The 27,882-nt window shown below is 36.9% G+C and overlaps 2 protein-coding genes across 2 annotated transcripts; one reads left to right on the forward strand and one right to left on the reverse strand.

The window, feature by feature from the left end:
• The first annotated feature begins 6,066 nt into the window (after positions 1-6,066).
• Positions 6,067-7,033, forward strand: LOC110623633. Its single transcript, XM_021768635.2, has one exon. It carries the CDS (start codon positions 6,139-6,141, stop codon positions 6,721-6,723), a length of 585 nt encoding a protein of 194 aa, XP_021624327.1. The 5' UTR covers positions 6,067-6,138; the 3' UTR covers positions 6,724-7,033.
• A 20,060-nt stretch (positions 7,034-27,093) lies between these two features.
• LOC122724596 lies at positions 27,094-27,651 on the reverse strand. The gene has a single exon (XM_043960117.1). It carries the CDS (start codon positions 27,649-27,651, stop codon positions 27,094-27,096), a length of 558 nt encoding a protein of 185 aa, XP_043816052.1.
• Between the last annotated feature and the right edge of the window lie 231 nt (positions 27,652-27,882).

A 27,882-nucleotide genomic window follows, 5' to 3' on the forward strand; every position in this document is an offset into this window, starting at 1 on the left:
TGAGGTGTCTGATAAGTAAAATTGTTACGATATATATACGTGTAAATATGCATTTGGCTTACTAAATATCATTTTAAACGCTTTTACTGAATGGAGCAATAAATTAACAATAATAAAGTAAAATAATAAATAGTATTCTTTTTATTCCTTGATGGTATTTGGACGGTAGAAGAATTTCCATGCTTCATGGAAGAACTATTCTCTCAAAAACTCTTTAATTTTTTTAATTAATTGTTATTATTTGGTGTTGAATAATTGAGGAGAGAGTATAAAAACAATCCAAGCATGTGCTAATTATCCAAAATTGGGTAAAAATAGACTAGATGGGACTCTTAGGCTCCAAAATTGCAAGCACTTGCACTCACCCGCCGCCCCCGCCCATTTGACTTCTTCAGCTTCTTATGGGCCAATACGCCAGTACTGATGGAGACTAAACCCGGAGAGAATGAGAATGTTCATGCATTCTTATTTCACCGTTAGGTTCAAAATCATACATTACAACCTTCTTTTATATATATATATAATATATGAAGAATTAGTTTTTTAAAAATTTAATAGTTTATTTTTATTAAAAAAAATTATTTTGATTTAGTTAATGAAAAATTTTCATAAGATGAAAAAATAAATTATTTTAAGCAAAATGACTTTTTTTATAAAAAAAATTATTTTTTATAATTTGATATTCTTATTAAAATTTATATATATAAATTTATTAATAAATTTATTTTTTAAAATTAAAATTAAATAATGAAAAATGAGTTATCTTGTAAACATACGGAGATTTAATTAATTTTTTATAATTATTTAAATTAATTTAAAACTTTTATTATAACTTCATTTAGGCTTTAAAATTGAAAAAAAAAATAAAAAATTTACCTTTTGAATTAAATGGAGTTTAAATTAAAATATTTAAATTAATTTAAATAAATTAAACATTCCGAAAAATATAAGAGTAAAATTGAATGTAATCTTCTGCTTATTCTATTACAAGCTTTTGGACAATATTAGAAAAGCCCACAATCCACTATGGAACATGGGCTATACGTCCAAGATGTGGCTTTGCCCATTCCCTATGAAACCAGCTCAACCCATTGCCGGGGAAGTGGTAAAGCATGCAGGAAAAATTACTATTTAATCCATATATTATTTTATTTATATATTTTTTTTAAAGTAATGTAAGACATGATTTGCAATCTCCAATGAGTATATTGATGATCACATCATATCTGGCTTAATTTGGGAAAAATATTATAAAAATTTAAATATTAGAATGATTTTCAGAGTAATAGCTTAAAAGCGTTAAATATAAGCTATTGATGCAGTAAGAATGACAAAGTAAATGCCTGAATAAGTGTTGAGAAGGAGAAAGTCTATGTAAGAAACAGTGGTTGAGTAGATAGGAAATAATAGTTTGGTATGAAGTGATGCAAACACAAAATCATTACAATCACAGATTAAAGTGCATGAACCAATAGAATCTACATACCAAAACCATTTGTGATTTGGATTATATCATCTTTTATTTTGTCCTTTGTCATCCCCATGTGCAAATCATTGTTCAATATGAAGTCACTCATTTTTCAATCATTTACACCCGTTCTCTCTCTATCGACTGCGATCTATATATTGCGATATATTCTCTTTATTTAAAATTAAAAATTTTATAATTTTTTAATATGTGTGAAAAAATAAAATAAATAAAAATTATGAACCGACCGTACATAGTTAAGCTTTAAAAATGTAAGTACCAAGCTTAATCCATATTGAAAGCGAGGAGTCTCGTGGGATCAAACTAAGTGAAAACTTTGAAAATGCAAATAATCAAATTGTCCTTTTTCAATCTTAAAGAGCTTAATAATTACACTTTATTCTTGCTGTTGCTGCTTAAAGTGCTTTAAGCATAATTTTCTTCTAATTACACCATCAACAGAAATCCAAATGAGTGCAGCTTTTGCATTCATTAGCTACGGCTGAGTTAATTACAAGTGTTGTTGGAATAAAAACTTCTATCAACTTTCCTAAAGAAAGAAGAATATGTCAAAGTTAAAGTGCTATCCTAGTTTATCACTGGGGCCATCCTTAAACAGTTGCTGGATTAATTTGTATATTACAAATTACCCCAAAAAAATTTGCATGTGGTGATTAATTATCTAAGTAATTAGCCAAATGGTTGTAATTAAGGGTTTAAGTTGGTGACTGTAGATGGCATGTACCAAGTCAAGAAGAGGGTTATGTGAAAAGGAGAGTTAGTATGAGAGAGAAAGAAGACAAAAAAAAAAAAAAACAGAAATTCAAAAACTGCTGAAAAAGTTGAAATGTTGAATTTCATGGGACTTTCTCTGATGGTGACAACTGATTCTCACAGAATATATTAAAGGAAAACTCATGTTTTTCAATCTCATTCAGGCTTTCTTTTTGGTACACCCTAAAGTTGTGTTTGGGTTTCTATTTATCTTTTCCCATGCCAATAGCCTTTCTTTTTTAAAATATATATATTAATGTTCTGAAGAGAAAGTAAAACTAAATGCTTAAGTTTAATTTGAGAGATTACTACATGCTTAAGTTTAATTTGAGAAATTATGTATTTTTTTTCTTTTTTCTCTATTGATTATAACTATTATTATGTTATCGTTGCTATTTATTTGTTCATTCTCATTGAACGATCATTTAATTTTTCTTCAATGCGTATATCGAAAGGGCTGTGGCGTAGTTGAGTTTGCTCTTGTATTTACTGTCACACCACATAAGTTAGACTACTCTCTTATGAGTTTAAGTCTTGGATCAATCCAACCTGCTTTAGTCGCAGGATTGAATAACTTATCGGCCTACTTAGTAAATTTTATTGAATTTTGAATTTATTTTTTATTTTTAAATTTAACTTTAATCCGAATGCCATCCGACATTCATTATATATATATTTAATTTAATTTTTATACAATCATATGTTTTGAAGCTATTTTTTTATAATTTTTAATGATTAAATTGAAATAATAGATAAATTAATAATTTTTTAAAAAATTTTAAAAATATTTTGTATTTTTTAAAATAAAAAAGTTAAGAGAAACTAACTAATAATTTTTTTATTTTTTAAATATTTTTATTATTAATTTTTGTTCCTGTTACAGATTCTCTTGGCACCTGTTAATGTCAGGGGAGACACACACAGTATTACCTTGTACTTCTTTAAAGTTCATTTGCAGGAATTCCTTGTACAACAATGAACCTCTCTGTTCTCAGCTTTTTTAGCACATAATATCAATATTATGAGTTCAACTAGTACTTTTTTCCATGCATACAGAGATTTTTAAAAAATAATAATAATAAAAAGAGGATTTCTACATGGTTGAGGAAAATTTGCAATGGCTCATAGTAAAAAACTCATTTTTATATATAAAAAAATAAAAAAATTTTAATTATTAATAAACTAATTACCTACAATAATTGAATTAGTAGTATAAAATATAATTGAATTAGTAGTATAAAATTGATTGAGATAAGTCAAGAGTTTAAAACTTGAAGTCGATATTGTTGAAAGCGTTTTCATTAGTAAAATACTATATCGCTTTTATCGTTACGTATAAAAAATTTTAAATTTTTTTTATAAATCTATACAATCAAATTAACTACTTATAAAACAGTAAGATCGAAACTTTCAAAAGTAATTTTCATAATTTACCCTTCTTTAAACCCTAACTTTGATATATAGACAAGATTGGAAAAATAATCCCAATTATAAATTGATAAATTGAGGGAAAAAAAAACTTAGTTGTGTCATTTCATTACTGGTAACACATTGCATCAGTGTAATTGACCCACGTCGATTATTAAAAAATTATTATTTTTCAATTTAATAAAAAATTTAAAAATTATTTAAATCGTTGAATTATTACATTATCAACGAAAGCAAGTTGTGTGAAACTTACGAGAAGTTCATCAATTGGAGTATAGAGATCAACCACTAAATCTTATAGGAGGAATTACTATTATTTCAGAAAATTATGAAATATATATTAATCTTTTTATTTTCCTAGGAAAATGACGTATCCCAAACAGGTCATTGTTGCTTCAATTGATTGTAAAATTATCTTTACCAAAGTCTACACCAAACCCCATTTTCTTTTGTTTTTATGGTCATTTTTTAAAAATTCTCTGGTGGGTAGAGTTGAAGTTAAAACTCTTTTAATAAAATTCAATAGCATATACAATCACCATTAATAACTTTTGTATCTAATTAAATCACTAAGTCAAATCTTTTTTTTTTTAAACAACACTAAGTCAAATCCTTATCTTACTTTATAATCGGTAAGAGCTTCTTTTTTAAATAAGTGTACACGACAAATTTTAATACACAATTATAATTTTTTTATAATCACAGTATTTTTAATTATTGAAATAAAATTAAATCGATTCGAAATAATATTTAAATTATATATATATATATATATATAATAATTAATTAATTAAACCATAGCTAATTAAGGCTAAGGTAATTAATACTATATAATATATACTCCTAATTAATTAATCATACCTAATTAAGGCTAGGGTTATACAAAATATATGCATATAATCCCTGGATTTCAGGATTCATAAATTGGCCTAACTTGCCTAACTCCATTAATATGGAAATTATTTTATTTTATTTTTTTTAAAAAAGCACCACGTTACGTAATACTCCAATGAAAAATCAAAATTACATCATCACTAGTAGTCTAGCTGGTGATTATTATTATAGTATTATTTTCTTGGTGTGGTAATTTTAGCGAAAATTAAGCCTCAAATACCGTTCTCGAGTTGCTTATTCAGATTAAATTATAACATTAACCATACTCATGAACTCTTAATAATTATCCATGGCTTTGGCTTTACATCTCTCATATTCACGGCTACACTTCTCAATAACAAAGAACAATGCCATGATAAAAAAAATTCGGATTAATGATTTTTGTAGCCGCATTTATATGAACTTGTAGTAGAAATGTAAATAAATTGAGTCGAGTTAGATTTTAAAATATTTCAGTTTAATTCGTTAAAAATTTTTTAAATTCGAATCAAATTTAAATTTTACTTATTTTAAATTTGAGTTGAATATTAATAAATTTGAACTGGTTCGTTTAGTAAATGAATTAAGATAAATTGATTTTTTATTAGAATTAATTTTAAATAGTTTCGAACAATTTAATTTATTTATAATTATTGTTAACACAATCATAGAAAATCATTATTGTCATAATTAGCTCATACTCTTTTATATATATATATATATATATATATAAATGTAATATCTATATATATATATATATATATATAATATCTCTATAAAATATATATAATAAAAATATACAATCTTTATTTTACAATAGAAATACATAATCTTCTCATTATTATCTGTACTCTTTCTACTAATATATACAATAGAAACATATTGAAATTGATTGTCATATTTGATACGTTATCATATTGCTCACGGCACCATATGTTTGACTCCTGTCACGTCTACTAGCCAAATTGCGGATATTTTCACCAAACTGCATATTCTCGCTCGCTTACAAGATCTCTTATGCAAATTCAAGTTGACACCTGTGCTACCACCTTGAGTTTTAGGGGTGTTAGTATGATTATAAAAAATTAATTTTTGCATGATTATAGAAGATTTATTTATCATAATTATAGCGATTATTATTTTTATCATAATTAACTCATATTTCTAAATAATATATATAATAGAAATACATAATTTTCTCATTATTATTTTCTTTCTGTGAATAATTATAAATAAGTTTTATTTTTTCACTTTATAGTTATGAAATTTAATTTCCAATCAAAATTAAACAAACAAAAAAAATTTAAAAATTCTTAGCGGGTCTTCTTTTGCTACTGTATATAAAAATAAAACCTTGAGATAAGGGTAGTTCAAGATTTTTCCAAAGTCCTTGTCAATTACATATCCAAGAAAGTGAAAAGAAAAAGAAAGAAAAAAAACAATGGAAGAAATAGCCTTCCATAGTGGGTGACTCACACTCTTCCCTTTAAATAACACAAAAGTCTAGTGGCAAATTTGTAATCAAAGCCCTTTATAAAATCCCAATTTCATAGAAACCCCACCACCACCACACACCCCAACAAAACAAAACAACAATGGTCACCCTGCACCCTCTTCAAGTTCTCTCAGCAAAGTCACCATCTTCAACCTTAAGCTCCATGAAGATCAAAACCCTTATCCACACTCTCATTATCTCACACGTGTGCCGGATCGTTCGAGCTCTCTCCAAAGCAAAAACCATTGTTGTTCAGATTCTTAAAGAAACCCAGCCGATAAACTTCATTTGCTCCACAAAGGAAACCAAGAGGAAGCACAGGCAAAGGAAGGTTTTTTTTGGGTCGTTTAGATTGCATTACAACTGGTGCTCTTCCCATGTCTTGCCGGTGCAGGAACCGGTGGTCTTCGTTGATGGGTTTCCTTCTGGTTCTCATTTGTATTATGATTCAACGTGGAATTCAGTAATTACAACTGAGGAAACTCCAGAGTCTCAGCTTTCTGGGTACCTTCATTGGCTGGAAGATCAGAAGGCTCAAGATCTTAAGTCCAAGAATGATGAGGTTGATGTGAATGAGATCGATCGTTTAGCAGATATGTTCATTGCGAGCTGCCATGAAAAGTTCAAGCTGGAGAAGCAAGAGTCCTACAGGAGATTCCAGGAGATGATGGCTAGAAGCATGTGAATGTGATTTCTTTCTTTTTGGCTTTTCATTCTTCTATGTTAATTAATTGAGGGCTAATTTTATTTTAATTTTCTTTGAATTTTATACTTTATTTTGAGGTGATGGGTCTAGAGAATTGTACATGATGGGGGATTTTACAGGGGGAGATTACTGAGTAGAGAAGGTCATTGTGCAATTCTTATCTTGAAATGGGTTTGCAATGGTAGAATTGTGTTTTTTTCTCTTTTTTTTTTTTTAAAAAAAAATCCCAATTTTTTTTCCTAATAATTGATTTACCTAAATCAAACAAAAATGCCATTAATAGTATCTTACTCATGATCACATGTGAACTAGTTCTCAGCCCTTCAATTGGGTAATTTTTCTCGATAAGATGATTGCTATTTCCTTCACACAAAGAGTATGTCTTAACTGAATCATTTCCTAATAATATTTACATATTTATCAATTAAACATATTATTATGCTGGTAAAAGATTAAATTATTATTGTTAGATGGTAATTTATTTATTAAAATTTTAATTATTTCCATTTTAATACACATCAAAGAATAAAATTTATTAATTTTATTAATAATAACTTTTAACTCTATTTCTCATACGCACTTATAGGTTTAATTTGATATTAAATTGATCCGAATAAATCTGAGAAATATCATATTTTACTTTCTCAATCTCTAATTTTTATTTTAAAAAAAAAATTTTATTTCTCGTGTGACTAAATTCATAAAAATATGCGCCAATCATTTGATCAATAATAATTTTTTGATGATTTCTATTCAAAATTTAACATATTACTCTTGAGTGTAATAAAAATAATTTTTTTAAGAAATTATAATTTTATTTGAAATGATAATTTTTTTTATATATATATTTCAAGTCAAATTACAAAGAAAAACTCAAGTAGACATTAGTCAAGATATTGGGTTTACTTAAGTATTATTGGCATGTTGATTAGTGAGTATTGCAACTTGAAAGTATCTTCTCTATTAATTATGAATTGGAAATTGTGCCAATCATTTTTTTAGGGCAGGATCTGATTCAAATTAATCTATTTGATTAATTATAACAATTTTTTGGATTAGGTTTGGGATCTCACTTTCTGCCCACCTTCTATTCACTAGATTAACACATTAAAATATTTCAATTTTCTTTTGGATCTATAAATCATTGAATTTAATCTTTCACAATTTCTATCCTCTTTAAATATTCTAAGAGATAAAAACTTTACTGACGTTATTTTAACTTGATATTATTTTAATTTGGTATCTTCTCTTAATTAATTACTTAAAAAAGTTGACAAGCTCTCCTTGTGCTATGTGCTCGAATATAGAAATAGAAATAGAAAATAGAAGCTGCCATGCATAATTAAATTCTGTTTGGTTACCGAGAAACTATTCATCTTACAGGGTAATCTGGCTTGCGATTTTCAATCCATATTCGATTTAAATCGAAAAATGGATCGAACCAAATTAATTTAAAAGTTTAGTTAGATTTTTTATTTATTTTAATTCGGTTCGATTTTTAATCTCAAAATTTTTAATTATTTAAATCTCGTTCAGTTTTGATAAAAAAATAAAAAACAATCGAATCAAACCGATTAGTAATAATAGTATATTATTTTCAATAATACAGAGAGATTAGATCATATTAAAGTTAAAATATTTTAATTAAATTTTAAAATACTAAAAATAAAGTGTAAAAAATAAAAAAATTTATTAAAAATTTAAATCGATCAAACCGAACTGAATCGAATTGAATCAGATTGATTTGATTCAATTTTATTTCTGATCAAAATCGATTCGGTTTAATTTTCATAAATACCAAAATTTCAATTTTCAGTTTATTCGATTCGATTTGATTTTAAATCGAATCAACTGAATGCTTACTCCTACCTTCTAGTGTAGATCTACATGTCTCAAGTCTTACTCGGTTTACTCGATTTATTAAAATTTTCTTTTTATCAAATTCCACACAAGTATTATTTTGAAAAAGGAAAATCGAAATAAATCCTTAAACTTTCCTTCAAATTCTAAAGAGGTGTAATTCGACATTCAATCAAATACAATCTAAGTTTTATATTTTATAAAAATAATTGATGACATCCGAGAAAAACTTCCAAGAAAGAAATCCATAGAAAGGAAAATCTTGATGAATCCTTTGATGCTCATAAAAGCACATGTAAATGACACAACCCTAGAGTACATGACATTCAAATGTCAGTGCATATATACGAGGGTGAATTATAACTAAATTCCTGAATTTTTTTTTTAGAAAATTCATTAATTTATTTTTATTAAAATAAATTTAATTAAAACTTTCTATATTTTATAAAAATATTTTTTATCAATTTTTTGAAAAAGTTAATCAATTTATTTGATTATAGTTAGAGGGACTATAAGTATTTAAAATTATAGACTAAATAATACGTATAATTAAAATTATAAAAAGTAAACAATATAAATATTTAAGATAGTTAATATTTTATTTTTAAAAAATTTATTATTTAGTTTCGAGTTCATGAAAATTTTTTTATTTGATTTTTTTATTTAAAAAATATATTAAAACGTTTTTAACATTTTAAAAATATATTAATTAATTTTAGTCATTAAGTATTTTATGAATGACTAATTAGTAGATATTTTAAAAATTTGAGAATCAAATAATTAATTTTTTGAAATTATAAAAATTAAATAGTAAAATATTTAATGATTAAAATTAATGAAAAAATTAATTAGTAGACTTTTTAAAATATAATACACATTATAATATATTTTTTAAAATTGAAAAATTAATTAATAAATTTTTTTATATTATAAAAATTAAATAGTAATTTCGTTAATAGCAAAATTAAAGGTGTGAAAATAAACTAAGACAGCCTTGGATATAGCGACTCCAAAATACCAATAGAGCTGATTACAATGATACACTCTAGCAAGTTCAAGATACAATCTCATATTTATGTATAAACTTAATTATATTTCACAAGAACTTCTTGAAGGAGAGATGAAAGGAGCAAGGAGGGAAAGATGAGAGTTGAGTAAGAGAAGGAAAAAATACATAAAGAAAAAAAAAAAAAAGAAACCTTCCCTTTGATATAATTTATTTTATAAGAAAATAATTTTAATAAAACTCAAGTACAAGAGCCTGCTAACCAATCTTCGATAAATTTCTACATCTTCTAACTTCTTTCCCATATCAGGTAACAACTTATGGCCTTTGATCATGGGAGTAGGGGCTGGATTTGCATCTTGCAAGCCAACATCCTTAAGAATTTCCAGAATGTACTTTTTTTTGTACAAGTATAATCCAGAGTGTGACCTTGTAACCTCCAATCCTAAGAAAAACTTTGTATAACCTAAATCTTTTATGGTAAACTGTCTATGTAAGTAAGTTTTGACTTCAAGCACTAACTTTTCACATGCACCAGTAACTAAGATGTCATCAACACAGACTAGTAGAGTTAAAAATCAAGACCTGACCTTTTGATGAATGAGCAATGATCATGAAAGGATTGAGTGAACCCATACTCCTTTAGCTTAGCTGTAAGTTCTTTATTCCATTGCCTTCCTGCCTGTTTAAAGCTATAAATTGATTTCTGCAGTTTGCACACTTGTCGAGGAATAGCTTTGAAGTAACCTTTTGGAGGAGACATATATAGTTCCTCATCAATAAAGTTATGGAGAAATGCGTGTCCAGCTGATGCAATAATCATCCTTTAGCTGCTATCACTGCCAAATATATCTTAGCAGTAACCAGTTTTACAACTAGTGAGAAATTATCTATGTAATCTAGCCCAAATAATTAGTTATAGCCCTTAGCTACAAGCCTGACCTTGTATCTATCCACTTGTCCATTAGGAAGATATTTGACTCTATAAACCCACTAGCATCCAATAGGTCTTTTCCCCATGGAGTTATGAGCTGCCAAGTTTCATTCTCCTCCAATGCTTGCAACTCTTTGTTCATGGCAATCACCCAGTTAGGATAATTTCTGGCATGTTTGTATGAAGCAGATTCATGTATATTTGCAATTTTTATAATAAAGGAAGTATATGCAGGGTTAAAATGAACAGTAGTTATGCTAGGCTGTGAAAGAGAAGTGAAGGCAGTATCATTGTGTTCAATAGTGGCTACAAAATCTTTGAGCCAACTTGATTTATGAGAAAATCTTGAACTCTTTCTAATGGTATTCTGTATGGGTTGATGAGTAGTTATTGGCTCTATAGTTGAGGATTGATTTATGGTCGTAGTAGCAGAAGGATTTTTTGTTTTAATGGGTGAGATTGGTGAATTTGATACTGAAATGCACTCTGGTGTATTTGCAGTGGCTGGACAAATTGGTAATGGGAAAGAAAATGAATTTGAGGTTTATTATGAAATGAAAATACAAATTCATGACATACCACATCTCTTGAATTGAAAATTTTCTTGGCCTGCATATTATGAAGCCTGTAGGCTTTGTGTTGGGGAGCATATCCTAATAAAGCACAAGGAACATGCCTTTGATCAAACAAGACTTTGTAAGGAGACTGCCATTGTACGATTGCCGTAGGCAGCCTGTTTATCAAATGAGTTGCCGTTAAAATAGCCTCAAACTAGAAGTCTTTGGGAAAATTGGACTGGAACATTATGGATCTTGCTACCTCCAGTAAATGCTTATGCTTCCTCTCTGTAATCCCATTTTGTTGGGGAGTGTATGCACATGATCTCTGATGCACTATGCCTTTAGACAAGAATAATTCCTGACACTTGTGATTAATGAATTCACTGCCATTATCTGTTCTAATCTTCTTAACTTCACAATGAAACTGAACAGAAACCATCTGAATGTAATGAGTCAAAACAGTAGAGACTTGTATCTTATTTGAGATCAAGTAAGTCCATGTATATTGATTGTGATCATCAACTAATGTGACTACATAAGCTGCTCCAGTGATAGAACTGACACCTATAAGGGCCCTAAAGATCAATATGCACGAGGCTAAAAGGACAAGTGGTAGAAATATATCTAATACGAAAAGGTAATCTTTGTTGCTTTGATAAAGGGCATATAGTGCACACATGCTCATCCATCTTATTGAAGTTCATTGTGGATACATGCTTTAACTTTTCATTTGAAGCATGACCAAGCCTATAATGCCAAACAACAGAAGACTTAACAAGGGAACCTGAATAAGAAACATTACAAATTTGTATAGGTATATTAAAGATAGGATCTACGATGTATAACCCAACTTTGATTCTCCCTGTTGTTAGGATTTCAGTAGTCTATATATCCTGCAAAAAACACTTATCAGGCATGAAGGATTAGTGGCTTATGTGAAGGCACTGACAGATAAGAGATTGCATTTAAATGCAGGTATGTATAGGACGTTTGTCAATGTGATGGCCTTGTTAAGAGTAATAGTCCCTGCATGTGTGACTTTAATAGAAGTAGCATTTGACAGATGGACAGGTTTGGGAGATGCTATTGGCTTAACAGAATCAAAAAGCTTTAGATCACACATATGGTTGGTTGCTCTAGTGTCTACAATCCAAACTCCTCTACTTGCATCAATTAAATTCAAGTTAGATGACTGACTTGCAAATTCAATCATATGTGCACTATCAGTTGCAATAGATTTGCCTTTCATGATCTTTCTGAGTTCTTGTTGCACCAAATTGCGCAAATCTGCATGCTAATAGTCTCTCGAATTCACAATTTCACATCCAAAGGTGTATTTGCCTGAGTCGCCATATTCACCTGCTGTCTTCCTTTTTTCTATTTAAGTTCTTTAAACCAGTCCGGATAGCCAACCAATTTGAAACATGTCTCCCTCAGATGGTCACCCGTGTTGCAATAGGTACAGACTGTTCTTGTTGTTGTCCTTATAGGAGCTCTGTGCTTTTACATACAAGGATGTGGATGTTCCAGTAGACTCAATCACAGTACTTTGAACTTCTCTTTTGCTTCTCAACTCTCAAAGCCATTGAATATGCTTTATTTGTGCTAGAAAATGGATCCATCATTAAGATCTGATTCTTCACTGTGTCATAGCCTACATTAAGTCCCATTAAAAATTGCATGAGCCTGTTTTCATTTTCTATAGTCATCATGATTTATCTGCACCACATGTATACTCTGATAGCGGCCTTAAACAGGACCATTCATCCCATTTCTTCTTCATTTTGATGAAATACATCATCAAGGACATGTTACCTTGGATAAGTGCACATATATTTTTCTTGATTTGGAATAGAAATGGACCATTACAGTCACCAAGTCGATGCTGTAGTTCTTCCCAAAAATCATTGGCAGAAGGTGTATACAAAAAGGCCTCAACTATTTCTTTTGACATCGTATTCAAAATCCAAGAAACCACCATAGAATCCACTTTACGCCATTTTTCGAAACTAGGAGAATCAGCTTCAGGCATCGTGATCTTACCATTGATGAATAAGAGCTTATCTTTGGCTCTAAGTGCAATAATCATCGCACGGCTCCAGGAGAGATAATTTTCTCCATTTAGCAAGACACTTACCAAGATTAATCCTAGATGATCCGCATTCTGTAGATCATAAGAATCGTTGCGTGAATCTACAGCACTGAGATCTTTTATTGTTGCTCCAGCTTGTTCAGCTTGTTTTTCCATGACGGCAATTACAGATTCTTGAGTTTGAAGCTCTAATACCATGTAACAGATCTGAAAGAGAAGAGGTGTAAGAGAAACATGCAGAAATCATGAATATTAGAGAGAGCTTAGAGAAAAGGATTTTTCTTGTGGATATTGAACCTTGCATACTGAGCTATTTATATACAAGGTAAAGAATAAAAGCTACTGTAATAGAATGCCAACTCATCACTAACAAACTACCGGCCTTTATTTCTCTTTTCTTTTAATAAATATTTTCTATAAAATATAAAAAAAATTATATTAACGACAAAATAATAATATTTCAAAGTAATATATTTTTTGTAATTTTTAAAAATTGAACTCTATAAAATATGTGTATTTTATACATTATTATTATTCATATTTTAATAAAGTAATTAAAGTATGACATTATCAAAATAATAGAAAACTATGACATTTTGTTGAAAAAAAATAAAGATATAACAAATTTTTTAAATAATGGCGATAATCTGAGATTCAGAAAGTAGGATTTTATAAGGGATTTGTAAGCTTGGAGAAAGACTTAGGCCTCTTAAGAGAGAATGTTTCTTCCTTTTATCTGTTTCCATTGTCTGTTAGTGACGTGTAACTGTCTGACTTCTATTGGGCCATCTGTCTTTGCCATACTGATATAATCGTACGAGGATATCAAATTTCTGTCTCATGCGTAACGGCCTCTGATTCTCTCCGGGCGCACATGTGGATGGACCCACAAGGCGAATGGGTCGATCCCCTTCCTGATTCTGAGTTGGACTCGAAGATTGGATTAAAGTTGAGTCCAAATAGGATCTGTTTGATGGGCCGTGTGGACTGGGTCGACCTGGTTGAGAAAAGTAACTGGAGCCTGGTTTTAAAGCTGAGCGGACCGGACCTGATTCATGTGAGAGACTTGAAGGCCTTCAGATAATGGGCTATTGTCATGGGTCTGACCCCAAATCAGAGTGAAAAAATTCAGTGGTCATCAAATGGAATAAAAAATTATTATTTTATTTAAAATAATAAATATTTTCTTTAAAATTATTATTTTAGAAAATAAATATCATTTCACGTAACTTACAAGATAAAATATAAAATTTTTGTTAAAAAAAAATTATGAAATACTTTTGAAATGGACTGGATTGAGATTGTAATGTGTATTAAACTTCCTTGTCTTGTCCGGCATGAATATTTTTATGAGTTGGGTCGGATGTACAAATGATTTTTAGACCCGGTTTGGGCCTGAAAATTCATTCAACCAAACCTAGACTACACAGTAGACAACGTTCTTCGAAACATCGAGATTGGACCAATTGGCCCGATTTAATAATTGGAGCCGAATCAATTGTTTGGGTCTAACCTAATTGCTTCAAAATAATAGCCTGTAATCTGCCTTTTTGAACTTATTTCTCTATCCTTTTAAAATAATAATTTTTTTCTGTTCATAATACTAATCCATTTCATTGCGGCAGTGGGTTGTTCACAGCTGCATCATGGCGGTGGTGATGGCGGGAGAGTTGGGGCGTTCGTGGAATGGCGGTGGAGATATGCAGAAGAAAGCACATAACTTATGTGTGAATTTTTTTTTTAGCTGCGAAGAACTTACATTAAAGCGAACAATTAAAAGAAAAAAAACTGAATTCTTGTAGCAGCAAGATAACTCTAGTGATAACTAGCTAGCTATTACTTGTTTTGAATGGGATCAGAGACGCTTGGTGGGGCTTTTCTTAGGCGCTGCTCCACGCGTTTCTCGGGCTGCTGTTTCACTGCTTCACTCTTCATAATCATCAATCTTCTGCTATGGCTTCCATTAGCCATTGGAAGCAATAATAGCCTTCTCGGTAGCTTATTTCTTCCATCTGTGCAAAACTTTAGATTGCTACCATTACTAATGATCTCTTCATTGCAAAGACATGGAGAAGAGAATGTGAGGATGTGAATGAGAATCAAAGCAACCACAGCTTCCAAGGTTGTGCAGATGATCTTCATGGAGATGATGATGGTCACTCCAGTGAAAGAGAGAGAGAGAGAGAGACAGTGAGATTCAAAAGATGTAGATGATTGAATAAGTTGATATGGGCAACGTGCATTCTTGTTTCACTCCACGTGCGACAAGATGACCACCCATATATAGACACTACCTCTTGAATGAAATAGTTTACAATAAAAATATTTTACATATCACAAATTGATACAATAAATTTCAAAATTCTAATTTAATTAATAGCTGCAAAAACAATGCAAATAAAGTAATATAATTTTAAGAATCTCAAATTTTTATTATTAATTGTATTTAAAAATTAATTATATGCTAGTATTATTTTTTTTTAATTTTTATCAATATCTCAAATTTACTCTCCTTCTCCAACTATACTGATTTTTTTTTGAGTTATTCTATAGTTTTACTATTTGGTATTGTTCTTAAGAAAAGAACTTTACTGCATGTTTTAGTTATAAAATATTACAAGTTGATTTAAAATTTTATTTCACATAATTTGGTAAACCTATAGAATAAATTTTAAAAAAAGATTGGATATAAATTGTATCACGATCAAAAAATAAATTTGAGATATTGATAAAAATAAAATATATTGATAACTTTAATTTTAAATATAATTGATGCTCTGAGATACAGAGAGAATAGGGTTTATAATGGTTGGGTAAGTTTAATCTGAGAGGAGGATTCCTCCTTTTATTCTTTTTCTTTGTTGGCTAGTGACGTCTAACGGCCTTACTGCTATTGGGCCACCTGTCTCTGCCATACGGATACAGACGTATGAAAATATCAGATGTCTGCTCCATGCGTAACGGCTATTTAATTTCCCCTAGCTCGCGTGTAAGCGGATCTGCTGGATGGATGGGCCGGTTATCCCGTATCCTGATAAGTCTCAGAACTGAGTTGGGCTTGAGGAGACTGAGGCCCAAGGGAGGCCCGACCTCAAAGCTGGGTGGTCCAGGCCGGCTCATTGAAGGGGCCTTTTAATCCATGGATCAGAGTTGTCATCAAGGGTCTGGCCTTATATCGGGATAGTGAAACTCAGCGGTCATCAATTGCCCCTTTACCTTCTCATCAATTATTTCATGAATGATGAGAGGGTAAATATCGAGAATCATTATGACCGCGTGGCCCAAGGACAGTTTCCTTAAAACGTCTCTTCTTCACTTTACTGTTTCAAAATTCGAATTCTCTCAGTCTTTCCAAAACTTTCCTTCTTCTCTGCTCCCTGCGTGTATTGCTAGCTCTGTTCTTTTGCCCCCGCCGTTTTCAAGGTATGCTTTTCATTCCTCCATGGATAGCCTAAAGCTCCCTGATATTATTAATCAAGAGTCTTGTATTACTCCGTCCACCCTAAAAATTTTTTTTTCTTGGGAGTATCTGGATACCCCCCTTTTTCATATCCGGACTCCTTATCAGAATGAGAGGATCGTCCTTCTCGATCCTCCGCCCTCTGGTCTGATCAACCCTCAGAGGGATCGTAGTTTGATCTTTTTTGTCAAACAGCGAGAGTATGGTCTGACCTTTCCCTTTTCTCCTTTTTTTATCGAGGTCTTTCGATATTTCGGGATAACCCCTCGAATGCTAACTCCTAATTCCATTCTATTCATGTGTTCATTCCAGTCTGTTTGCCTAAGCTGGGGGTTCACGCCCACAGCGCGTCTGTTTGTCATCTTCTTTCGGTTAGTCAAGGCGAGTCAGGGTTTTTACTATTTTGCCCCCCGCGGAGGGCTGTCCATATTTTCGAGTCACAAGGACTCAATAAAGGACTGGGTAGAGGGGTTTGCAGTGGTAGAGCTGAAAAAGGACTCCGGGTTGTCTTGGGAGGTAGAGCTCTCCTGGGAGGATGTCCCTCTAGGCTGCAACGATCTGCCCCAGCTAAGCCTTTCTGAGCAGGTCAGGTACCTTCAATTGACTTCTGTTGAGAAGAAATATGACGTCGAAAAATGCATGTTTGTGTCCAGTCTTCAAGACTGCAGGGACGCGGGTATTCCACTTTGTTTCTCCTTTCTTGATTTTTCTCCGAAAGCTTTTCTAACCTATTTCGGTTTTGGGTTTCTGCAGCTTCTCAAGTAGCGATGGACAAAATCAAGCCTCCCAAGAACTTTACTCTGTCTCGGGAGAGTATGATGGCGGCTGTGGACGCTTTCCGAGCTGGGCAGTCCATGTCTGAAGCTACTCAGGATGTGGCCCAGGTTATGTCCTCCAGGTGGGTTGGCCAATTTGTTACCCCAGTTCCAGCTTCTTCTCGAGCTTCTAAGCCGAGCTCCCGGGGTGTTAGGACCTCCAAGCCTTCCAACTGCAACAGATCTAGCTCCCTTCCTCAATCTTCTTAGGCCATCAGGTCCCAACGGGTCGCTAGTGCGAGGACAGAAGTTGCACCAAAGGTTATTGACAGGCTAATTGGGGACCCCAGGTTCATGAGGACGGATGCTGCTTCGTCTTTTGGGGAGGCCCCTGAGGAGCGATTGGAGGTCTCTCCAGCTGATGGGATGGCTCCCGAGGGTGAGATGGAGGTCGTCCCGGCAGGTGGAGGTGTTCCGGTAGCTGACGTAGAGGTTGCCCCTGTTGCTAAGGGCATTCCTAGGAAGGGGGCTGAGTCCGGGCCAGTTGGTGATGTTCCTCCCCGAAAGAAGTCCTCAGTCGTCCTTGAGGGTGCTGCTAAGGAGGTTGCTGGCAAGCGAGCTCCTCCTTCTGATGCCCCTGCTCCGGCTCCTGCCTCCAAGAAGTCCTGGGCTTCCAAGCAGCCTGCTCCAGCTCTGCCTTCCCTTGAGAAGGGGAAAACTCCTGTAGTGCCCTTGCTCTCTACCCCAGACAATGAGATTTTAAACACGGAGGATATTACCCATCAATCTTCAGCGAGTGCTGTTGCAGAGGTACTACGGGAGTGTATGTTTGGTGGGATAACTGAGGCCTCTGACCCTCATTTGCTTGCTCTCACTGGTCTTTTGGCCAGCTCTACTTGAAAGCAAGTAGCGTTTCGGTCTCGGACGCGAGGGGAACTCGAAGACACGATCAGAGAAATGCTCCTCATGGTAAGTTTTCTTTGGTTTTGGGTTTATATTTCATTTTTCCTGGCCCTCTATTCTTAACAGTTTTCTCTTCTCACCAGGTGATAGGCCTTTTCCCTCTATTCTTAACAGTTGATAGGCCTCTTTATGGAGGTTGATGCCCGTGACCAATCTCTCCGGGACACGGTGGACCGCCGGATTAAGGAGGTGCGACTTGAGGAGAATATCATTGCCACCAGTGATGTTCGGGGTCACCTCACCGCAGCCCAAGGACATCTGAAGAGCTTACAAGAGGAACTGTCTTACACCTAAGGTGCTCTCAGGAGGGCCGATGAGAGGGCAGCTACGGCTGAGGTCCGTCGTGACGAGGCCCTGTAGAAGCTGTCTTTCCTGGAGGAAATCCGGCGGGAAAAGGATGAGGCTGTGGGCCAAAGGAATGAGGTCTGGCATCAGTACGAGACATTGAAAGCGGATTGTGATGCAGCTCAAGTCCGTTACGACACCGTTGTGTCTCAAAGAGATGAAGCCTTGGCTCGGATAGTCGTGCTCGAGCAGGAGCTGAGTAAGCGTGTTGATAATATTACAGACCTGACTTTGGTAGCAGAGACATCCAAGCTTCAAAATTAGTATCTCTGCCAGGAAGTCGAGGCTTTGAAAAAGAGGTGTTTAGCCCTGCTCGCAAGCTTGCTGAAGATAGAGTCCAGTTGGCATGCGAGGAGCGCCTGCAGGAATATAAGGGGTTTGCCGAGCTGAGGGCAGAGATCGATCAGGCCTGCCGGAGGTATCTACAGGAATACAAGGACTCCTCGGAGTTGAAAATTGAGATCGAGCAGGCCTGCGAGGTGCGACTTGCGGACTTTAAAGCCTCTAATGAGCTAAAACACGAGATATGGGATAGAGGTTTCCGCATGTTTGCCTCCGTGTTTAATCGGGGCTTGAAGGAAGCCAGGGATGCCCCCTCCACCCCACTAGCTCAGCTCCGAGCCCCTGAAGTGGACTCTAATGGTGAGGAGGTGTGCTATGGGGAGAATGATATCCCTCTGCCCAAAGGAGTTTCTCGCACTGCAACTGGACCTCTTGAGGGGGATGCCGAGCTTGAGGAGGAGGGTGAATAGGAAAGCAGCGAGTCCCAAAGGAGCGATGCCAGGCCTCAAGGAGAGGATGCCGAGTCCCAAAGAGAAGATATTGGACCCCGGGAAGGGGAGATAATGCCCTTCGTGGGTGCTGGGGGTCAGAACAAGAGAGTACTGGGCTTCCCAAGGGTAGTAGTTTAGACGATAATGTAAATGATGATATAATTAATAATGTAAGTCCTCTACGGAAAATCTTTTCCCCTATAGTTATAGATGATTATATAGAATTGTAATTTACTTCTCTTTTATTTAATGAAAATTGGGCTTTTGTTTGCATTTATACTTGAATTATTTTTGCTTTCATTTGCTTTTCTGGTTCTACTGAGCTGCTTAACCTATTAGAAGTCTAATCTGTTAAGGGCCTAATTCGTTTCTCCCATCAGTAAGCTTTTTCTGGTTTGATTTACCTTAAGGATAGAGGCTCTTTAGGTCTTATGTTCACTCAATAATCTTTTAAAGGATTAAATTATTCTAGGCTGATCAGGCCTGTTACTAATCTTTCCTCCCTTAAATCAACCCGGGCTGGAATTTTAGTGATTGGCTAAACTTCCATCCTGTGGGTTTTTCTAATTTTGTCAAGGCATTCTTTTTTTTTATCTTGCTGATCCACCAGTAACACGAGCTCGTACGTACAATTTACATGTAATTAAAATAGATTAAATCATGCACCTACTCAGTATAACGAGCTTGTCTTCTGAGTTTTGTTTTATGTCTTGTGTTACGTGGAGTTGGGGTTGTGGCTTTTGCTCGTCCGCTCATGCCTTTCTTGTTCTTTGGGTTAGAAAGAATTTTTGACTTCTATTTTGCCATTCGGCTTTCTTGAATTTGGTTCTTCCCTTGCTTAATTCTTTGGCTTGAAGTTTTGAGCCTTTTTCGTCTGGTCACCGTTTCAAGGCTATTTGGCCTGGTTCAGATTTAGGCTTGTTGTTGGTACTGGGGTGCCGGGGTCATTTTGGGGCCCGTTCTTCGATATCTCAGTTGGTTTTGTGGTGCCGGGGTCATTTTTGAGCCCGGTCATCCACCTCACTGAGCCTTTGAACAAGATTAAGGTGCTTTGGCCTTACTGTCGCTTCATCATCTCAGCCGGTTTTGTGGTGCCGAGGTCGCTTGGGGAGCCCGATCACCTACCTCACTCAGGTCTTGAACAAGATTCAGGCTCTTTGGCCTTACTGTCGCTTCATCATCTCAGTCGGTTTTGTGGTGTCCGGGTCGCTTGGGGAGCTCGGTCACCCACCTCACTGAGGCCTTGCACGAGATTCAGGCTCTTTGGCCTTACTGTCGCTTCATCATCTCAGCCGGTTTTGTGGTGCCGGGGTCGCTTGGGGAGCCCGGTCACCTACCTCACTGAGGTCTTGAATAAGATTCGGGCTCTTTGGCCTCACTGTCGCTTCATCATCTCAGCCGATTTTGTGCTGTCGGGATCGCTTGGGGAGCCCGATCACCTACCTCACTGAGGACTTGAACGAGATTCAGGCTCTTTGGCCTTACTGTCGCTTCATCATCTCAGTCGGTTTTGTGGTGCCGGGGTCGCTTGGGGAGCCTAGTCACCTACCTCACTGAGGTCTTGAACGAGACTTAGGCTCTTTGCCCTTACTGTCGCTTCATCATCTCAGCCGGTTTTGTGGTGCCGGGGTCGCTTAGGAGCCTGGTCACCTACCTCACTGAGGTCTTGAACAAGATTCGGGCTCTTTGACCTTACTTTCGCTTCATCATCTCAGCCGGTTTTGTGGTGCCGGGGTCGCTTGGGGAGTCCGGTCACCTACCTCACTGAGGTCTTGAACGAGATTCAGGCTCTTTGGCCTTACTGTCACTTCATCATCTCAGCCAGTTTTGTGGTGTCGGGGTCGCTTGGGGAGCCCAGTCACCTACCTCACTAAGGTCTTAAATGAGATTCAGGCTCTTTGGTCTTACTGTCGCTTCATCATCTCAGCCAATTTTGTGGTGCCGGGGTCGCTTGGGGAGCCCGGTCACCTACCTCGCTGAGGCCTTGCACGAGATTCAAGCGCTTTGTTCGTGTCTGTTCTCTTTTTCTTTTTAAAGAAGGCAGAACAAGTTATGGCAAACAACATAATTTGATAATAACCTTTATTTTATTTGCACATTTCAAAATACAGCAGTTCGCTTTACATTTGGTAGTTCTTTAAGGAAAATACCTCTTTAAATGCTGGATATTCCAAGCATGAGGCTCAGGTTTCCCTTGCATGTCCTCAATTCAATACACACCTGGTTTAATCACTTTAATTATTTTGAAGGGGCCCTCCCAGGTAGGCGCCAGTTTTTCCACTGCAGCTCTTTTCCCAGTTGCTTCCAAGTTTCTCAATGCTAGATCTCCTACTCTCAGGCTCCTTTTCCTGACTCTTTGATTGTAGTAGCAAGCCGCCTTCTGCTGATATACAGCGGTATGAATCCGAGCCTCTTCCCTGACTTCCTCTAGGGCATCTAAGTTACTTCTCAATTTATCATCGTTGGTATCCTCGCTACTGAACTGGACTCGATGTGTAGGGACTTGCAGCTCTATTGGAACTATAGCTTTGGTGCCAAATGCAAGTGCAAAGGGTATCTCTTTGGTCGGCGTTCTGGGTGCGGTTCTGAAGGCCCACAGGATACTGTTGAGCTCATCCGCCCAATTTCTCTTTGCCCCATCTAATCGCTTCTTCAGTCCCTGGAGAATAGCTCTGTTGGTGACTTCTGTTTGGTCGTTGGTTTGGGGATGGGCCACTGAGGAGAATTTATGCCATATGCCCATATTTCTCGTGACTTCCTTAAAAGCATTGCAGTCAAATTGTTTGCCATTATCTGATATGAGCACCCTCGGTATGCCAAACCTGCATATAATGTTGCCCCAGACGAAATCTATCATTTTCTTTGCTGTAATTGTGGGGACTGCCTCTGTCTCTGGCCATTTTGAAAAGTACTCCACAGCCACTATTACAAACTTCTTCTGTCCTGTGGTCTTGGGAAAAGGCCCCAGAATATCTATACCCGACTGCGAGAATGGCCACGGGCTGGATATGCTGGACTGGGGTGTGGCTGGAACGTTAATGGCGTTGGCAAACCTTTGGCATACATCACATCTTCGAACAAACTCCTCGGCCTCCTTTTTTACGGTTGGCCAATAGTATCCTTGTCTGAATATTTTGTTTGCCAATGTCCCTGCTCCTTCATGAGCTTCACATATTCCTCGGTGTATTTCCTCCATCACCTTCACAGCTTCTTTTGGGCATACGCACCGGAGCCACGGGCTGGACTTCCCCCTTCGGTATAGGGTTCCCCTTACTGCTTGGTAGTTGGCGGCCCGAGCCGCAATTTTCTTTGCCTCAGCTTTGTCCTCAGGGAGCTTTACCCTTTCCAAATAATCGAGGTATGGGGTCATCCAGTTCTGCTTTTCTTCGACCTCCATTACGGTGTTTGCTTTATCAAAGGCAGGGGTGCTGATATGTTGTATATATACCTCATCTAGGAGTTCTTCCAGCTCTTCTTTAGACAGTCGACTGAGCAGGTCTGCCTCTTAATTTTCTTTCCGAGGTATTCTATGGTATCTTATCATGATCCCTTGGCTTCTTAGCTCGGCCTCTATGGTCTTTACCCTCGCCAAGTAATGCTGCATGGTCGAGTCTCTTGCCTGATATGCCCCCGTTATTTGGCTGATCACTAATTGAGAGTCGCTATTTATCTCGAGGTCTGTTGCCCCTACTTCCATCGCAATCAACATCCCATTTATTAGGGCTTCATATTCTGCTACATTGTTGGAGGCATTGAACTCTAGGCACAGAGCATAGCAAACTTTGAACCCTTCAGAGCTTTTCAGCATTATTCCCGCACCGCTGCCCCCAGTGCCGGATGCCCCGTCCACATACAACTTCCAGTTAAATGCTTGTGAGGGCTGCCTTTCTCTCTCGCCCTCTAATGTTTCCGAGGATGTCTCACCCGATTCTGCTCGTTTTTCATTGAACGAGCACTCTGCGATGAAGTCAACTAGAGCTTGAGATTTTATGGTGGTGCGAGGTCGGTATTCTAAGCAGTAAGGGCTAATCTCGATGGACCAAGCAAGTATCCAACCTGAAGTTTTTGGTCTATGGAGAATTCTCTTCAACGGCTAGTCTGTTATCACTACTCCTTCATGGCTTTCTAGATAAACCCTGAATTTTCTGACCACTAGCAATAGAGCATATGCTATTTTTTCGATGTTCAGATATCTCATCTCAGCATCTTTGAGCACTTTGCTGACATAGAAAACTGGCTTCTGCTCTCCTCCTTCCGCTCTCACTAGTATGACACTGACAGCTTGCTCTGAGGCTGACAAGTAAATCAGGAGCTCTTCCCCTTCCAGCGGACTACTAAGCACATGTGGCGAGCTAAGATAGCATTTAAGCTCTTTGAAAGCTTCTTGACAGTTCTTGGTCCATTCGAAATTCGAAACTTTTCTCAACTTCTTGAAGAATGGCAAGCATCTTTCTGCCGACCTCGACATGAAACGATTGAGCGCTACCACCCTTCCAGTAAGTCTTTGGACATCCCTCACATAGGTCGGCTCAGGCATTCTCAATATGGCTTCCACCTTCTCTAGATTGGGCTCAATGCCCTTCCCACTCACTATGTATCCCAGGAACTTTCCTCCCCTAATGAAGAAAGTGCATTTTGCTGGATTCAGCCTCATTCTGTATCGCTCTAGTACCTCGAACACCTCCCTTAGGTCTATCAAGTGTTGCTGATAATGTAACGACCCGGAATCCGGACCGCTATCGGCGCTAGGATCCAGATCGACTTAAGGTCACCGGAACCCGTAGCAAGCCTACTATGCATCCTGTACAGCTGGTATAATCCCATACATGATCAAACATTCCATAAAACATTAAACTTTTCATCTACCAAGCTTGACCTGTGCATGCACTATCTCAACAAACATAAAACACCATACTAGAGCTCTCATCAAATGCTCTAGATGGGTCAACATTACATATATCAAGCTTGGTTCCCATCATAAAATATCATTAAAACATTACATCATATCCAAAGGGATTATCCAACTCTAGGGCTAAGCACAATACCATCTCAATATACATAACCTTACATTATGTTTACAATACATGTCCACTACTTACTATTACATGATCTTTACTCTTGCTGACGCTCTGACTTCTCTCTGGCCCTGCAAACCTGAGGGTTAGGGAGAGGGGTGAGCTATAAAGCCCAGTGAGCAGAACAGTAAAAAATTTAATATATCAAATGCTATCATGGAATGCGTCACAGCACAAACATTTCACATCACGGATGGACATGACCTCCAAAACTCCCTCTGTCTGTGCCCGGCCCTTGAAGGAGCTCTTCAGGACTTCTGTAACATATCATGGTGCCCGGCCCTCGAAGGGGCTCCTCAGGACTTCTGTAACATAACATAGTGCCCGGCCCTCGAAGGGGCTCCTCAGGACTTCTGTAACATAACATATCTAGGGCTATTGGGGTCGCCTTGGTCCATCCACATCAACAGCAAATTATGCAATGCAACATCTTCGTGAAATCTAATGCAACATCCTAATATATATACATGGTATTCATGATGCGTGAACATGCTTAAAACATTTGAGTTAGTTCTACTCACCTCTGGCAGATGCTGGACTGACTCTGCAACAGCTAACACTGCTGGCCTCCTCGGTTCTTCGGGTCCAATCCTACACAAGTGGACTCAAATGAGGGACCAAACACACTCTAGCAAGACTTTAAACAACTCCCCAAAAACCCCCTAAGACATCACAAAACATCCATAAAAATTATGCTAAGGAAGGCTGGACAGGGCACTTTCGGCGGCAGGTTCGGCGGCTGAAAGTCCCTTCCAGAGACGAAACTCATGCATGTTCGGCGGCACCTTCGGCGGCCGAAACTCCCCTCCAGAGCCGAAAGTCTAACTTTCGGGGGCAGGGTTCGGCAGCCAAAATAAGCCACCACAGGCAGGTTCGGCGGCCGAACATGGCTTCGGCTGCCGAACCTGAGTTCTTCCAGAACTCAGCCTCGCACACATGAAGCCTCCCAAGCCTTCCAAACTCATTCCAACTCATACAAGCATGCAAAAACATGCAAAAACTCTCTTATCCATTGCATATAGGGGCTTAACAAGCCTAAACCCCAACAAACAACACAACTAGCATACAAATAGCTTATGATCGACATAAGCCAAAACCATGCAAACCATGCATAACCATGCATAAAACTCCCTTAAACCCTTCAAAACACACTTAAAACATAAGGAAAGGTGAGGATCCATGCTTATCTCTTGAAGATCGAGAGGTTTGATGGTCTAAACTCGGAGATGTCAAGAAAAACAGATCCGAAACCTCCAAGCCTCACAACTTTGCTCCTTAGCTCAAAACTCTTCAAAACAACCATAAAACTTCTTAAACCTTGCTAAACTTTGAAGAAATACATGAAATCAACCAAAGGAGATCAAGAACTCACCTATACCCGAAAAGAGAGAGAAAACTCACCTCTAAACTGGATAAGGGACCCTTTTATAGGTGGCCGGTCAACCACCTTAGGCGGCCAAAGCTTGCTTCCACAGCTTCACCACCTTCGGCAGCCTAACGTGCCTCCTAAACTGTCCCATGTTCGGCGGTCGAACCTGGAAATTCTCTCATTGGTCTTTTCTTTTCAAAACTCAATTTGTCTTGATTAAAACTAATAAAACATGTAAAATCATTTTAGAAAACCTTTATTTTACCCTTCTAGAAAGCTCCGACATCCTAGAATTCCGGATTCCAACGGAGATTCCGCCGAAAAGGAGGCATTTCGATGCCGGGGTCTAGCCGGGTATTACAGATAAGTTGGGCTTTATACCACCATATCGTCCACGTACACTTCGACATTCCTACCAATCTGATCTTTGAAAATTTTATTCATTAGTCTTTGGTATGTTGCCCCGGTATTCTTTAGCCCGAAAGGCATGGCCTTGTAACAGTAAGTCCCATCTTCTGTTATGAACGAGGTTTTCTCCTCATTTGACCTATCCATTGGGATTTGGTGGTAACCAGACATTGCATCTAGAGACGACATGTAATTAAAACCGACCGTAGAGTCGACCATTTTATTAATATCAGGGAGGGGGTAACAATCTTTAGGGCATGCCTGGTTTAGGTCAGTAAAATCTATACACATCCTATACTTGCCGTTGGCTTTTTTCACTAGTACAAGATTCGCTAGCCATTGCAGGTATATTACTTCCCTAATAAACCCTGCTTCCTCTAGCATTCGCACCTCCTCCCTAGTGGCCTATTGCTTCTCTCTTCCCACCACTCTCTTCTTCTGTTTTATCGACTTGGCTTCAGGGAGGACATTTAACTTGTGAGTCATCACCTCAGGGTCTATCCCAGGCATGTCAGATGGCTTCCAGGCGAAGCTTGATGCGTGACCTTGGATTAGGGCCATTGCTTCAGTTTTCTGCTCTTCAGTTAAGCCCGCAATAAGGCTTAAAACCTTGTCTGCTTCTATTTCTGATAGGGGGAAGGTTTTCAGTTCTCCGACTGGTTCCGTTCTGGCTTCTTTCTTCTCATCTCGGACCTCCAAGACTTTCGAGTCAAATTTTTCCCCTGCTGAGCTCGGTTCTGACACTGTGGCTAGGTATACTGCTTGTTTTGCCTCTTTTCTTGCCTTTCCGGCCTCCTTTCCTCTGGAGCTTTTCCCTTGTCTGCTGCCTCTTTGGCGAATCTGCTCGTCATCAAGGCATCATCCTGCCTTATGTACTTCTCTGCCCTCTTCATCAGTTCTGCCAGTGAGGTAGGGAACTTCCTACTCAACGAACTGAAGAACTCTCGGGAGGTCGTCCCCTTTTGCATGGCTTCTACTGCTCTGCCTTCATCCAGATCGGGGATCTGCAGGGCCTCCGTATTGAAACGGGCTACATATTCCCTCAACGATTCGTTCCTCCTCTGTTTGACTGTTTCCGAGTAACTGGTTTTCCTGTCAGCTGGCACTCCAGCTATGAACCGACTGATGAAGATGTTGGCCAAATCTCTAAAACTCCTGATACTTCCAGCTTCTAGGCTGTTGAACCACGCCCGTGCTGGCCCCGTGAGCGTTGTAGGGAATACCTTGCACATCAAGGCATCCGATAAGGTCTGCAACTCCATCAAGACATGCTCCCTTGGATTTCTAGCTCCGTCATATGCTGCCATAGGTGGCATCATGAATTTTTTGGGGATGGTCTCTGATAGAGCATATTTTAGTCCATATTATCATGATCTTATTGATGTTTATTTACACCTTTCCTACCTAATTTTGTGGTTTTAATCATGTTTTGCAGATATTAGGTGTAAAGAGACAATCAAGAAAAAATGCTCTCAAAAATGCCAAAAAGTGCCAAATCTGGAAAAGCCACCTTCGGAAGCACCTTCGGCGGCCGAAAG

The sequence above is a fragment of the Manihot esculenta genome, chromosome 9, assembly GCF_001659605.2.
Source record: "Manihot esculenta cultivar AM560-2 chromosome 9, M.esculenta_v8, whole genome shotgun sequence".
NCBI classification, from domain to species: domain Eukaryota; kingdom Viridiplantae; phylum Streptophyta; class Magnoliopsida; order Malpighiales; family Euphorbiaceae; genus Manihot; species Manihot esculenta.

Excerpts from the sequence above, each read along its gene's own strand:
- LOC110623633 (XM_021768635.2), top strand. The coding sequence starts at position 6,139 with ATGGTCACCCTGCACCCTCTTCAAGTTCTCTCAGCAAAGTCACCATCT.
- LOC122724596 (XM_043960117.1), bottom strand. The coding sequence starts at position 27,651 with ATGGCAGCATATGACGGAGCTAGAAATCCAAGGGAGCATGTCTTGATG.